At 40.1% G+C, this 14,907-nt stretch overlaps 1 protein-coding gene across 1 annotated transcript in view; it reads left to right on the top strand.

Annotated features, from left to right (window-relative positions):
* The window catches only part of SPON1 (spondin 1), a 296,524-nt gene that overhangs the window by 114,683 nt on the left and 166,934 nt on the right, over positions 1-14,907 (top strand). The window contains exons 4-5 of the mRNA XM_005578559.4: positions 3,804-3,877; positions 8,353-8,475. Of these exons, the coding sequence (XP_005578616.2) occupies positions 3,804-3,877; positions 8,353-8,475 (197 nt within the window). The remainder of the gene's footprint in view (positions 1-3,803; positions 3,878-8,352; positions 8,476-14,907) is intronic.

Genomic DNA, 14,907 nt, shown 5'->3' with positions numbered 1-14,907 from the left:
TAAGCCACATTCACCTCAGATTCTCTCCTGTCCCCAAACCCTGTTCCTTCTCCTAGAACATTGGTAGCAGAATGATACTAACATTTGGAGAAATAAGGTGCAAATCTTGGAATCTAGCACAGGAGACCGAAACGTGAATAGGTAGTAACAGTACTCTTAGGGAGCATAAATGAAATTCATACATAATCTAACTTTTCGGGGGGGACGGAGTCTCCCTCTGTCATCCAGGCTGGAGTGCAGTGGCACAATCTCAGCTCACTGCAACCTCCACCTCCTGGGTTCAAGCGATTCTCCTGCCTCAGTCTCCCAAGCAGCATGGGCCACCTCGCCCAGCTAAGTTTTGTATTTTTAGTAGAGATGAGGTTTTACCATGTTGGCCAGACTGGTCTCAAACTCCTGACCTCAAGTGATCCACTTATTTCAGCCTCCCAAAGTGCTGGGATTACCGGTGTGAGCCACAGCACCTGGCCCCATAATCTAACATTTTACTGCAGAATATTGATGTGTTTGATTATAAAGGTATTAATGGTATATATACAATCTTAACTTTCTGATATCTAAAAATTTCTGAATTCAAAAACACATCCAGACCAAGGGTTTTGGGTGAAGAATTTGAGGACCTGCCATATATAAAGCATAAGTTATATAAGGTAATAATGTATATTAAGTGCCTCCTTAGTGCAGGCTCAGAAATGACAACAATTATTAAAAAGAGGAAATGGGTTGCTTTCGACTTTATAGAATATTGAGGAAGCTGATACATCTTATAGGAAATACATGTTTTTCATCTCTAGTTCCCCCAAATTTTTATAATCATGTATTTCAAAAATTTGAGGGCAATTACTTTTCTATGCACGATCATGCTTTTAAATGATAGGCTTTGCCATTGTCGCCCCTGTTTACAGTAGCAGGAAGAAGATTGAGAGTATTTATTACAGAGGCAAGCAAAGGCAGGCATGGGTGATTCTGGGAGAGGAGGCAACACAGGCAGAGGTCTGGTCGAATTGAAGAGGTGTTCACACAAGAATAAACGTCGAAAGTTTGCAAGCCAGGAAGCTTGGCACCAAGTGATGACAGCTGAAGCCGGGACATATTTGGGGAAAATTCTAAAGACCCTTGAGTATTATAAGTGTGTATTTTATCCTGTAGATGACTGATTTTTAAGTGTTTTTAACAAGAGAGCTTTATGGAAACAAAACTTGATTTGCATGGGAGCTCTGTCCACTGCAGCTCCCATGCAGTCCAAACCAACTGGTTTTTACTATGTCCTAGTACTCTTTTAAAAGAGCAGATCTGATCACTCAGTCCTCCGGGCACACTCTCCAAAGATATCTCATTAAACTTGGAGTGAAATGCCATCTCGCTGCAGGCTCTGGGTAATGTGGCCCTACCCATCTTCCCAGCTCGTCTCATACAGGTTGAGTATTCCTTATCTGAAATGATTGGGACCAGAAATGTTTTAGATTTGTGATTTTTTTCAGATTTTAGAATATTTGCATATACACTATGAGGTATCTTGGGATGGGACCCAAGTCTATACACACAATTCATGCACATTTCAAACATATACATGAATAGGCCCTTATATATATAGCCTGAAAGTAATGTTAAACATTATTCTTAATAATTTTGTGCCTAAAACAAGTTTGTGTTTTACACAAACATTGAGCCATCAGAGAGCAAAGGTAACACCACCGCAGCCTGCCATGTGGACAGTTTGTGGTGGTTTGGCGTCACCATCGTTCCTAACCCTAAATGTGTGTGCTGCCAATAAATGTTTTAACTGTGACCTGATACATGAGGTCAGGCATGGAATTTTCCACTATAGTGTCATGTCAGCACCCAGAAAGTTTTGGATTTCAGAGCATTTCAGATCTTAGATTTTCAGATTAGGCGTGTATAATCTATACTACCTACCTGACTTTCCCCTCATAGGTCCTCCCATGAGCCCATGTTCCTCCCCTCCTGAAGAACTTTATAAGGGATGCCCTTTCCCTGTCTCCTCCCTTCCACTTGCCTAGTTAGCTCCTAGTTTGCTCTTTCAAACCTCAGCTCTGCCACTCTTTTTTGGGGGAGCCTTTCCCAGCATGGTTAGGACTCCCTATTCTATGCTCTCCTGCACTCTGTGGACTCCCTTGTAACCTTTAATCAAGGTTGTGTTAAATGATCAGCTGCAGGTTTCGTTATTTGATACTTTCTCCTACTGTGCTGTAAACTTTGAGGATGGGTAGTGTGGCCCCATCTGGCTTGTTTATGACAGTGTCCTGAAACCTCCCTCAGGCCCCGAAGCAGACCCCACAACATTTGTTGAAAATACACCAGTAAATATAATGGGAAGACGAATGGGGTAGGAGGCTGTTGTAGTTGAAATTAGGATGGAGCCTTTGGTTGAAGCCGGAATGTGGGGCCTAGGATACTTCCCAGTAAGCCTGCCCCTTCCCCTCCACAGGGGTCCTGGAGGCACAGAGTGGAAAACATTCTGAAAAGCACTGAGATGATGGGATGCTCTGACTAATAAAAGGCTTTGTTATTTGGCTTTGGAGTAGAGAAGACTGTTATTCTCTTGGCCCAAGGAAACTTTCTTTTGCTTCATAAGAATGATCAAAGTAGCTTTACGTAGACAGGAAGCATATTTCATTCATTTATTTCAACATCTTGTCTTTCTTGGGTAAGGAATGACTGTAAAAGACATCTGCAGGATGGTCAGAATTGTGTTATTTTGTGCAAGACTAGATGTAGAGTAGACATTTCTTTGGAAAGTCATCCTGGCCTAGGCCCAGACCATCAGGAAAATTGCCTCCATACTCTGTGGATCCATGTACACATGGCCCCATTCCTGGGTCTGGAATCATGTGACACAGTGCAGATCATGTGACTCATACTCCTTCAGTGTGGTCAGCTATAATAGAGTCAAGGAATCGCTATATTTGTTAAATAGGGTGAATGGAAGTGAAAATTACCTTTTGACTGAGTAGCATTGCTGAGGAAAATCAATAGAAGTGGCCCAAGATCCTTTCACATTGTCTCCGTTTTAAATGTTGTAAACTTTCAAATTACTGAAACTCTGGGTTTCAGTATCCAACCCCTTCAAGGCTAGCTGAAAATCAACAACAGAGTGGGTTAAAATAAAAGAAGCATGTCTGTGCAATCCCAAATTAAAGCGAAAATATGTGCTGGCCAAAAGTAAGTCATTTTTCAACCTCAAAGTATTTTTTCCAAATTCTAAGATCCTGCATTTGACATGTTTAAGAGGGAGATATAACAGCTGAAGTTGTCTTTGTTCAGAATGTAGGAGACAGTTTTGTCTAGACTTTCAGGAAAGATATAGAATGACATTTTCAGAACAAATCAAAATATATTTTTAAATTCCTTTTTCCCCTTCACAAAGAGGATCTGACATGTTTCTGTGATTTGAATTTGGTTGCTCTATAAATGGCCTCAATAGTTTAACATGAAAAGTAGATTAAAATGAACCATTGAGAAAAGTTATTAAAATACTGTTAGTTCACTCTCTTACCTTCCCAATAACCTTACCACCAAAAACAATTTAGTAACTAATATTGAGTGGAGTGGTTTCTAGGTATGTGTTAATCTCTTGACATATATTTTCCAACTTAGTTCTCACCACAACCCCATAAAGCAGATATTGCTGTTATGTTAATTTTCTCATGAAGAAACGGAGACACAGACAGTTGGGGTGACTCACTCAAAGCCACAAAGCCAAGCAGGGACTGTCTGACTGATCCCCCAAACCTGCCTTCCTGCCCTCCTCACCACTGTGCTTCTGTCTTCTTTCTCCACAGGGCCAGCATCGTACAAAAACGCATTATTTATTTTCAAGATGAGGGCTCTCTGACCAAGAAACTTTGTGAACAAGGTAAGACCCTGTGGGGCGGGGTAGGGGTGGGGTGGGGGGTGGGCAGAGACATGGAAGGCAGCTCCTCCTGCACAAGCCTCCTGCTGCAGGAATTAAGGCCCCTGGGCTTCATGAGTTCCTCTGGGTTCTGTTTCCTCACGTAGCTCCGATTTTTAATCTGACTGTGTGCTGTGGATAATTGGATCCGCCTTAAGCTCTAATTACTCAGCTTGATTCCCTGGGTAGGAGATAATGTACCTTATATTGGTGTCGTCGTCTTATTTTTGTGAAACAGTGATTATTCTGAAGAGGTTCCTTGGAATAATTCACAGGACTTAATTAAGGAATGCACAATTGTGTGCCTTTAAAAAGTCTATAATGGTTCTTTGGGAAAAAAAATCACCAGCAAGATCTTGTGTGGCACCAGGACAATATGGGAGGATTTTCTCCAGAGAAGACCAGCAGGGGATGGGGATGCCAAGGGAGCGTTGACCTTGTGATATCACCACATTCAAGGATCTAGTCCTTACATTTGCAAACGCATCAACCTCCTCTCCTTAGGTTGAAGGTATTCTAACAAAGCTCATGGAGACTAACTAGACTCGGGGGATAAAGCAGAGGCCTGAGTTTAGATCAGTCAGGCCCCGGTTTGAATCTGCCTCTGCCCCTTCTAGCCATGTGACTTAAATAGATAAAATAGTACAGTACCTTCTTGACACATAGTAAATGTTATCTATAGAATAGATAGCTCTTGTTATCTATATCTGAAAGCTTATTCATTAATCTGCAAAACAAATTCATTTTAAACATCTGAATGTTTTTAAAAGTTATTAAACTAAATAAAAATAAAAAATGTTCCACATTTATACAGCATAACTGTCTCATTTCTATTTATTTTTGCAGAATTTTTATTTGCATTTAGAGCAATTAGTCTTTTGAGAAGAAATAATCCTCTCCAACTATAGCAAAGTATAAGCTACTAAGAAAAAGAAAGGTTGATAAAGGTCTTCTGGGAAAACAATAATAATAGCTAATATGTTTGGGGTGCTTTGCTACATGCCAAAAACTATTTTAAGCACTTCATATGCATTAATTTTGTAATCTACACAACACCCCTATATGGTAAAGATTATTATTATATTTTTATGGACGAGGAACCTGACACAAAAAAATTAAATAACTTTCTCAGCATCATATAGTCATGGTGGAAGGCAGGGTTTGAAGTCAGGAGCCGGTGGTGCCCTTAACCATTGCTTTCTATCAAAGCAACTTCTTCCCAGTTCAGTAGTTCTTATCATTGCCTTTGACAGATCAATGCATTGTCCCCCTGTGGATGAGCTGAGCAGAAACTAGGTCCCCTGTTTGGGATTGCTTGGAGAACATGGCAATAGCAAAGGCGAGAGAGTCGGATACCTTACATGAGGGTCATACCTCCCAGAAGGGCTGAAGAGCTGGAATCTGCAGTCCAGAGGGCCCTGGCCAGTTTCCAGATGGGCACCACCACATATATTCAACTGCCTGCAGGTTCACTCAGCCTTTCTCTAAACAGGGAGCATCTCCACTTATTAAGCTCTCGGTTCCTCAATGACAATCCCATCCCTTCTGTACCTCCCTGTGATGAGATCCAGGTGCTGTGGTGGACTTGTGGGTGTTTGGGATCACACCTTTACAAGACACCTCTTGTAAATGCCTTAAGACAAGGCTTCACATAACATCAGTATTGAGACTTTGGGAAGTGCATGTTAGTTAATGATTGATGTCAGTACATGAGGGTGTCAGTGAAGTATCTCCTAAGAACCCTCAGCTCCTGAAAAAAAGGCTGTCCTCCCACAGTCAAACTAACAAAACCACACCACAGTGCCTGTGGGAGAAGACCTAGAGCTGCACAGATGACAAGCAAAGGCAATCAATACTTTTAAAAAGCAAGAGAAACAATAGATTACTTCCAATTAAGAACAGAGAAACAAAATATTCAAAAAAGTGACCTATAACAAACATATGCATACACATACTTTATTTTTTATTTTTAATTTTTTTGAGACAGAGTTTCACTCTGTCACCCAGGCTGGAGTGCAGTGGCACAGTCTCAGCTCACTGCAACCTACCCCTCCCGGGTTCAGGCGATTCTCCTGCTTCAGCCTCCCGAGTAGTTGGGATTACAGGAACGCACCACCATGCCCATTTTTGGAATTTTAGTAGAGATGGGGTTTCATCTCTGCTAAAGATGAAAAGATCTCTGTCTCACAAGTAAGAACTAAATAGAGATTTGCCATGTTGGCCAGGCTGGTCTCGAATTCCTGACCTCAAGTGATCCGCTTATCTCTGCCTCCCAAAGTGTGGAATTACGGGCATGAGCTACTGTGCCCAACCCTGCATACACATACTTTAATACCATGTCACAAACAATTAAAGGAAAGAGACAAAAAAAAAAAAAAGGCAAAATAAAGGGAAACACAGAAAAAAGAGGAAAATGTCAACAGAAAGGGGATAATGAGAAAAGGAAGAAAAAGAGAAGAAGAACAAAGAATTCGGGAAGAGAGTTGCAAAGGATTTAGAGTAGAAATGGAGAGAGAGGGCAGCTCTGGAGATGCTCTATAGCCTGAAATTACCCATGGTTGGCAGGCCCTGCTGTGGTTAGAAGAGGAGTAAGTGGACGATTCTTATCACTGCCCTTTGAAAGCCTGATTCATTTTCAGTAGGCTTTTCCTCAGTAGGAAAACAGTATATCTGTTTTTATTTTCAAACTTAAAAATTTATTTTTCAAATGGAAGCTTAAAAATGTATTTTTCAAATGGAAGCTTATTTTCCTTTGAAAATCCAAAAGGTTTATTATGCATCCCTTTGAACCCTCAGAAATATCTTTAAGCTAACCACCTATATCTGAAAGCCCTTTTGATAAGGCAAAGCTACCAGTTGGCCTTCTTTTGGTTTTTGTAGAGACTATTGCTGCCTCATTTAATAGCCCCTAGTAGTTACAATTGAAACCTCAGCATGTATCTCTGATTTAGAAATCCTAGAGCTATGTAGGGAGGCTTTTTTTTTTTTTTTTTTTTAAAGTGCATCTTTCTTCATTTGGAAAAAGCAACACAGAAACAATAAAAAGGTTTTCTCCCTTTGCTATCTATGCGGACCTATCCAGATGAGGTCTTTCCTAGAGTAATGTAGTGCAGAGATCAAGGGCATGAGCTCTGGACCCAAAAAGACCTGGCCTCCAGTTCTGCCTGCCGTGTTCACTAACCCTGTGACCTTGAACAGGTTACCTAATCTGCCTCAATTTACTCTTCTGTAAAATGGGGATAGAAAAAGTACTTACCTCCTAGCATTGTTAGGATTAAATGAGACAATATATGGAAAGAAAACAGCACGTAAAAGGACTCACTATTTTGTAGTTATTGTTATGATGTCTCATCCTTTCATCTCCACCCTAGAACCTAGAATTCACTTCTATCCATCATGGATTTTATATATTTAAACCAAATCAACCCAGTAAATTCCAAAAGGAAGTCTTATAAAATGCTCTTCCTAACACTCACAATGATTTTAACATTCTTTGTCACTACTCTTTGTATAATATTTAAGAATAAATGTCCAACTGCAAAGAAAAAAACCCATTTATGTTAATACTACTAGAGGAAGTGAAAAAAAGCAACTGAAGCAAGTTACATCTGTAGTCATTGTTTTCATCTTGCAGGAAGCAGAACAGACTAAAAGCAACAATGTGCAGCTAGAGATGTGGGTTTGACAATCGGAAATACTGAATTTATTCATGTAATCTCTCTTTCCCCACTTATCAGCTATTCACAGCTAAAAATGAGGGCCGACAGGGAATCTTAAGTTTTTCCTGGCTGCTTCTATACCCAGAAGTACAGTAAACCTGAGCTTATGAACACATTTCCACCTCCCACCCCTCCCAGTGAAGTCTCTGAAAGCGTGATAAGAAGTGACGTGATTATATATGCATGCCTTCCCCCCCCCCACACCCCTTCAGTAGTTCTTTATATCTCTCCATTTATTTTCACCGCTCTGCTTCAAAGTCACTCCTTCTGGTCCTGTCATTTTGGTCCCAGAGAATATTTCCTAAAGAAAGCACACATGTGTATTCCTCCTAAAATTTGTTAGAGAAATCCTGTTGTGAGAGGGGTGGGGAAGGAGAACAGGATCCGGAAAGGATGATTGAGTAAATTTTACCCCTGACTTTTCAACATAGCCCCCATCTTAAATATTCTCGAATAACCTGTGGGTTATTGTTCCCACAGATCTTCTTAAGTTATTAGGGAAAAAGCACTGATTTTTTTTTTTTTTCAAAATATTACCATACTTAAAGGCATACAAAATCCTTTATTGCCCAAGTACTGATCTGGCTCTAAGTCTTATTAACTAATGAAAACTGCATCTTCTTTTCCTAAGGGTTAAGGATAAAATGAGATCACGATAGCACCACCTTATGTACAACCCACATTTGCTTTCTAACTTGGTGACTCTTCTGACTGTTTCAGATTCCACATTTGATGGGGTGACTGACAAACCCATCTTAGACTGCTGTGCCTGCGGAACTGCCAAGTACAGACTCACATTTTATGGGAATTGGTCTGAGAAGACACACCCAAAGGATTACCCTCGTGAGTAGAGTGGCTACTCTGTGGTTTGAGGAAAAGCACATGGTCAAAGTTCTGTCTGGTTGTGGGGCACGCTAGCTACAGCATGTCAGATCTGCTCCCTAGTGTCAGCTGGTTCATGAAATGCACATTCCAAGTACGTATATTCATCAAGACAGGCAGACATTATACGGGTATGCTTTCAGCTTCTTTGCATAGTGTTGTCCTTTTTTTTTTTTTTTTTTTTTTTTTTTTTGAGACGGAGTCTCACTCTGTTGCCAAGGCTGGAGTACAATTGCACAGTCTCGGCTCACTGCAACATCTGCCTCCCAGGTTCAAGTGATTCTTGTGCCTCAGCCTCCTGAGTAGCTGGGATTACAGATATGCACCACTGCGCCCAGCTAATTTTTGTATTTTTAGTAGAGATGGGGTTTCGCCATGTTGGCCAGGCTGGTCTTGAACACCTGACTTCAGGTGATCCACCCACCTTGGCCTCCCAAAATGCTGGAATTACAGGCATGAGCCACCGTGCCCAGCCCCAGCATTGTGCTTTCTTATCTGTGATTTTAAAAAATATTCCTGAAGTCATGCTGCTTATCTTCAGGTCAGGCATTTGGTAACCTCAATGCCCCTGCCATGACCCTGTCCATGAATTCCATTACAGACCTGCTGGAAATACCTGGCAAAAGGAACCTGCTCTTGACTCTACAGGTCAAGGTCAACAAATACTCTACTATCATAGCTGTTGGTAATTAGTCAGCATGCCCTTTTTCTACTGACTTCAGATGCCACCTTGAAATCCCTTCATGAGGGGCCAGGCACGGTGGCTCAAGCTTGTACTCCCAGTGCTTTGGAAGGCTGATGTGGGAGGATCCTTTGAGGCTAGGAATTAGAGACCTGCCTAAGCAACACAGCAACATTTTAAAATTAACTGGGCATGGTGGCACATGCCTGTAGTCCTGTAGTCTTGCCTGTAGTCCTAGCTACTCAGGAGGCTAAGACAGGAGGATCTTAAGCCCAGGAGTTCAAGGCTGCAGTGAGCCATGATCACGCCAGTACACTCCAGCCTGGGCAGCAGAGTGAGACTCTGACTCAAAAAATAAATATAAATAAAAATAAATCCTTTCATAACATTGTTATCAAGATAGCCAAAACAAAGCCATGAGAATTGTCAGGAGACCCAAAGCTGACTATTTTTTAAGTCGATCCTACTAATTCCACTTTATCACATAACTGTCTCAACAAATACCTAACATGTACCAGGCACTGTGCTCAGCTCTAGAGTTATCATATGGAACAACAAAAAAAAAGATGCACCCCATATTCTCAAGCCACTCAGCGGCTAGTGGAGAGATAGACACTAACCAAATAGTCATGCAGAAAGATGTGAAGACTAAGAAAAGTGGACTTACTGTGAACCAAGCATTTCGAAATATGTTCTAGTGTTTAATCCTCAAAGTAATGTGTTTTTGTGGATATGTTTACTGGGGAGCAGAGAGATGTCATTATTTGCCCACATTGAGATGTAAGTAATGGATCCAAATCCAAAGGGGTTTGTCAGGCTCCTAGGCCTGCCTTTTGTTTGGGTTGCATGTTGCCCATTCTCTCTGTGGGTGGCAGGATGTCCGTGTGTGGCACTGAGCCTGTTTTTTCTGCTCATTGTCTGTTTTGTTCTTGTGCATTTTGCTTTGGAGTTGCCACAGTTCAGGAAGAACAGTAGGAATGGGAGAGAGAGATTAAAAAGAGGGATTTGGCTCAGGTCCCAAAGGAAAGGGGGAGAAAAAGGCACATGATTGGGACTTAAGACTCAGACCAGATCAGAACCTCCATGATCCCCACACAGCCCACCCAGAGGGGACTCCGACATTTGTTGGCAAATCAAGAGCTCTATTGTTTAATGTTACCCACATGCAATCAAGGCTTGGGATCTTAGAAGCCTCTTTCTAGTTCATTCTTCTTACTCTGAGATTCAGCCTGATGTGCATCAGCTGTGTGGGAGACCGGTGCGAAGAAACTTGGTCTGCCTGGGGGAAAGAAAACACTTGGAACGAGCGTGATGGAAAAAATTTCCTCCAGCCTCTCTTATCCACTAACCAGAGGAAATAAAATGTTAGGGGCCCATTACTCATCTTTTGTGATCCTAAGAAGTTTCTTGACCTTTTCTATTCTGCCACTGTCATTTCCCAGAATTTAGGGAGGAGGTGAAAAAAAAAATTGTTTTTGGGTCTTTGGGCCAAATCAAGTACAAATCTATACAGAATTTCTGTGGAGTTGAGAGTTTCTTAGTAATTATAGGAGACGTGTGTTCCAGATCTTCTAGGATTGTCCCATTTCTGGCATTATGTCTGATAGAAATTGTCTATCAGATTGTGTCCTAATTTTTGGTTGGGAAAATTTGGTCACTTGTACAGAATAACACTTAACATTATCATACTGCAATTATTTTTTTAAAACTATTTCTTTCCCACTAGACTGAGAAGTCCTCCAGGACAAAAGTGATGCTGTGCTTATCTTTGATTCTTAGTGCCTGTTGCCTTCCCAAGCACTATGTACTGATTGTTGAACTCAGAGTGGCATTCATTATGACCTGGGAGGCAGATATCTAGCCTTCACCTAGTCATGATGGGCAGTACTGAGGAGAGTGTGAGCCAAACCTTCCATGGAGGAAAAGGAGTGAACACTCAGGGAGACTGGAGCCATTTAAAAGGGCATGGGGGAGGATCTAATCAGGACCTTGAAAATTTAAGGCTCTCAAAAGTTATTTCTATCAGACTTAAGTAATAGATGAATTTCCTTTTGCCACTGCAAAGATGATGCTGTCTTGATAACCAATCTCTATCATCATGCCCAGAGAAGCTTCCCACAACAGTGCAAATTGACAGTTGCCAAGCCCCCCGTCCTTTATTAGTCATCCAAAACGCTGCTTTCTCTACAGCGATCTTAGGACAGTAGTTCTCAAGCTTTTAAATCTCAGGACCCCTTTTACATGCTTCAAAAATCTTTGAGGATCCCAACATAAGTGGTTTATATGGGTTATAGCCATCAATCTTCCATATATCAAAAATTAAAACTGAGAAATTTAAAAATATTATTTATTTTTAAAATAAACCTAGTAAATTAAAAATAATAAACTCATTACAGGTTAATATAAAGAACATATTTTGTGAAAATACCTATATTGTTCAAAACAAAAGAAATGTGACAAGAGGATCAATGTTTTAAGTTTTTGGAACTGTCGTTTCTTCTGGCTTAATAGAAGACACCTGGATTCCCATTTGCCTTTGTTTCTGCATTCAACTTAGATTCAAAGTAGATTCACATAGATTTTTAAAAATCTGTTTTTTGGTTGAAGTATGTGAAGAAAATTCTGTCTCATATCACTATGTAATTGGAAAGGGGAAGAGTATTTTAATAACCTTTTCCGATAATTATAGATAATCTTTGATCCTACACCAGAACTCTGCAAATTGTTGTTTTTTAAAAGGTTAATTACAATGTGGAATATGAAACTATATCAGTGAACTTATACTCCTACAGTAAAAGTCATTGCTTTACCTTCTACTTTAAATGGATCTTTTACAAATGCATGGTTTTGTAACATCTTATGTTGATCATTTGGAAAATATTGGTTTACTGAGTTATGCAGATTGTCCAAGTGTTGACACAGTTCATTAAACAATGTGAAAAGCCATATCCATTAATATCACTACCAACCTCATCAGAAAAGTATTTAATATCAGAAAGCTATCAAGTTCATAATAATGAATACAGGTTTTCTAAAATTCTGGGTTTTGCTTGAAAGCTCAAATTTTATCACTGGCAACAAATACTGTCAGTTGTTTTCCTTGAAGTGACAGGCTCACTTTATTTTTTAGAAAATGTGGGCCAGATTCCCAAGTCTGAATAACCATAATTTGTCTGTCATTTGTCCTTTCAAGTGAAAATGATGTTTTATGAACGTAAAAAGTGGCTAGTCCAGCTTGCACCTCAAAGAGTCGCATAAGTGCTTTTATTCAAGACAATCACAGTACTTCAGTATATCGCAGAAGTGCTTCTGCATAGTCCCCAATTAGTCACACAGAATAATAAAAAGGTGTATACTCAAAGGCAGAGATCTAATGAAATTAATCATTTTTATTGTTTTTTCAAGGACTTTCTTTTTTTTTTAAACTTTAAGTTCTGGGATATGTGTACAGAATGTGCAGGTTTTTTACATAGGTATACATGTGCCATGGTGGTTTTGCTGCACCTATCAACCCATCATCTAGATTTTAAGTCCCGTGTGCATTAGGTATTTGTCCTAATGCTCTCCCTCCCCTTGCCCCACACCTCCAGACAGGCCCTGGTGTGTGATGTTCCCCTCCCTGTGTCCATGTGTTCTCATTGTTCAACTCCCACTTACAAGTGAGAACATGCTGTTTGGTTTTCTGTTCCTGCGTTAGTTTGCTCAGGATGATGATTTCCAACTTCATCCATATCCCTGCAAAGAACATGAACTCATTCTTTTTTATGGCTGCATAGTATTCCATGGTGTATGTGTGCCACATTTTCTTTATCCAGTCTATCATTGACGGGCATTTGGGTTGGTTCCAAGTCTTAGCTGTTGTAAACAGTGCTGCAATAAACATACGTGTGCATGTGTATTTATAGTAGGATGATTTTTAATCCTTTGGGTATATACCCAGTAATGGGATCGCTAGGTCAAATGGTATTTCTGATTCCAGACCCTTGAGGATTGCCACATTGTGTTCCACAATGGTTGAACTAATTTACACTCCTACCAACAGTGTAAAAGCATTCCTATTTCTCCATATCCTCTCCAGCGTCTGTTGTTTCCTCACTTTTTAATGATCGCCATTCTAACTGGCGTGAGATGGTATCTCATTGTGGTTTTGATTTGCATTTCCCTAATGACCAGTGATGATGAGCTTTTTCATATGTTTGTTGGCCGCATAAATGTCCTCTTTTGAGAAATGTCTGTTCATATCCTTTGCCCACTTTTTGATGGGGTTGTTTATTTTTATCTTGTAAATTTGTTTAAGTTCCTTGTAGATTCTGGATATTAGTCATTTGTCAGATGGATAGATTGCAAAAAATTTTCTCCCATTCTGTAGGTTGCCTGTTCACTCTGATGCTAGTTTCTTTTGCTGTGCTGAAGCTCTTTAGTTTAGTAAGATCCCATTTGTCAATTTTGGCTTTTGTTGCCATTGCTTTTGGTGTTTTAGTCATGAAGTTTTGCCCATGCCTATGTTCTGAATGATATTGCCTAGATTTTCTTCTAGAGTTTTTATGCTTTTAGGTTTTACATTTAAGTCTTTAATCTATCTTGAGTTAATTTTTGTATAAGATATAAGGAAGGGGTCCAGTTTCTGTTTTATGCATGTGGCTAGGCAGTTTTCCCAGCACCGTTTATTAAACAGAGAATCCTTTCCCCATTGCTTTTGTCAGGTTTGTCAAAGATTAGAGGGTTGTAGATGTGTGGTGTTATTTCTGAGGTCTCTGTTCTGTTCCATTGGTCTATATATCTGTTTTGGTACCAGTACCATGCTGCTTCGGTTACTGTAGCCTTGTAGTATAGTTTGAAGTCAGGTAGCATGATGCCTCCAGCTTTGTTCTTTTTGCTTAGGATTGTCTTGCCTATACGGGTTCTTTTTTAGTTCCATATGAAATTTAAAGTACTTTTTTCTAGTTCTGTGAAGAAACTCAGTGGTAGCTTGATGGGAATAACATTGAATCTATAAATTACTTTGGGCAGTATGGCCATGTTCACAATATTAATTCTTCCTATCCATGAGCATGGAATCTTTTTCCATTTGTTTGTGTCCTCTCTTGTTTCCTTGAGCAGTGGTTTGTAGTTTTCCTTGAAGAGGTCCTTCATGTCCCTTGTAAGTTGTATTCCTAGGTATTTTATTCTCTTTGTAGCAATTGTGAATGGGAGTTCACTCATGATTTGGCTCTCTCCTTGCCTATTATTGGTGTATAGGAATGTTTGTGATTTTTGCACACTGATTTTGTATCCTGAGACTTTGCTGAAGTTGCTTATCAGCTTGAGATTTTGGGCTGAGATGATGGGGTTTTCTAAATATACAATCATGTCATCTGCAAACAGAGACGATTTGACCTCCTCTCTTCCTATTTGAATACCCTTTATTTCTTTCTCTTGCCTGACTGCCCTGGCCAGAACTTCCAGTACTATGTTAAATAGGAGTGGTGAGAGAGGGCATCCTTGTCTTGTGCTGGTTTTCAAGGGAAATGCTTCCAGCTTTTGCCCATTCAATATGATACTGGTTATGGGTTTGTCTTAAATAGCTCTTACTATTTTGAGATATGTTCTATCAATACCTAGTTTATTGAGAGTTTTTAGCATGAAGGGCCGTTGAATTTTACCAAAGGCTTTTTCTGCATCCTTGTCAGGGTCTGCTGCACTCTTCAGAGCCTGCGGGCCGGAATGTTTAA

This window comes from Macaca fascicularis, chromosome 14 (genome assembly GCF_037993035.2).
Source record: "Macaca fascicularis isolate 582-1 chromosome 14, T2T-MFA8v1.1".
NCBI classification, from domain to species: domain Eukaryota; kingdom Metazoa; phylum Chordata; class Mammalia; order Primates; family Cercopithecidae; genus Macaca; species Macaca fascicularis.
Note: the sequence above shows the minus strand (reverse complement) of the source record. Positions and strands in the feature narration are given on the sequence as shown.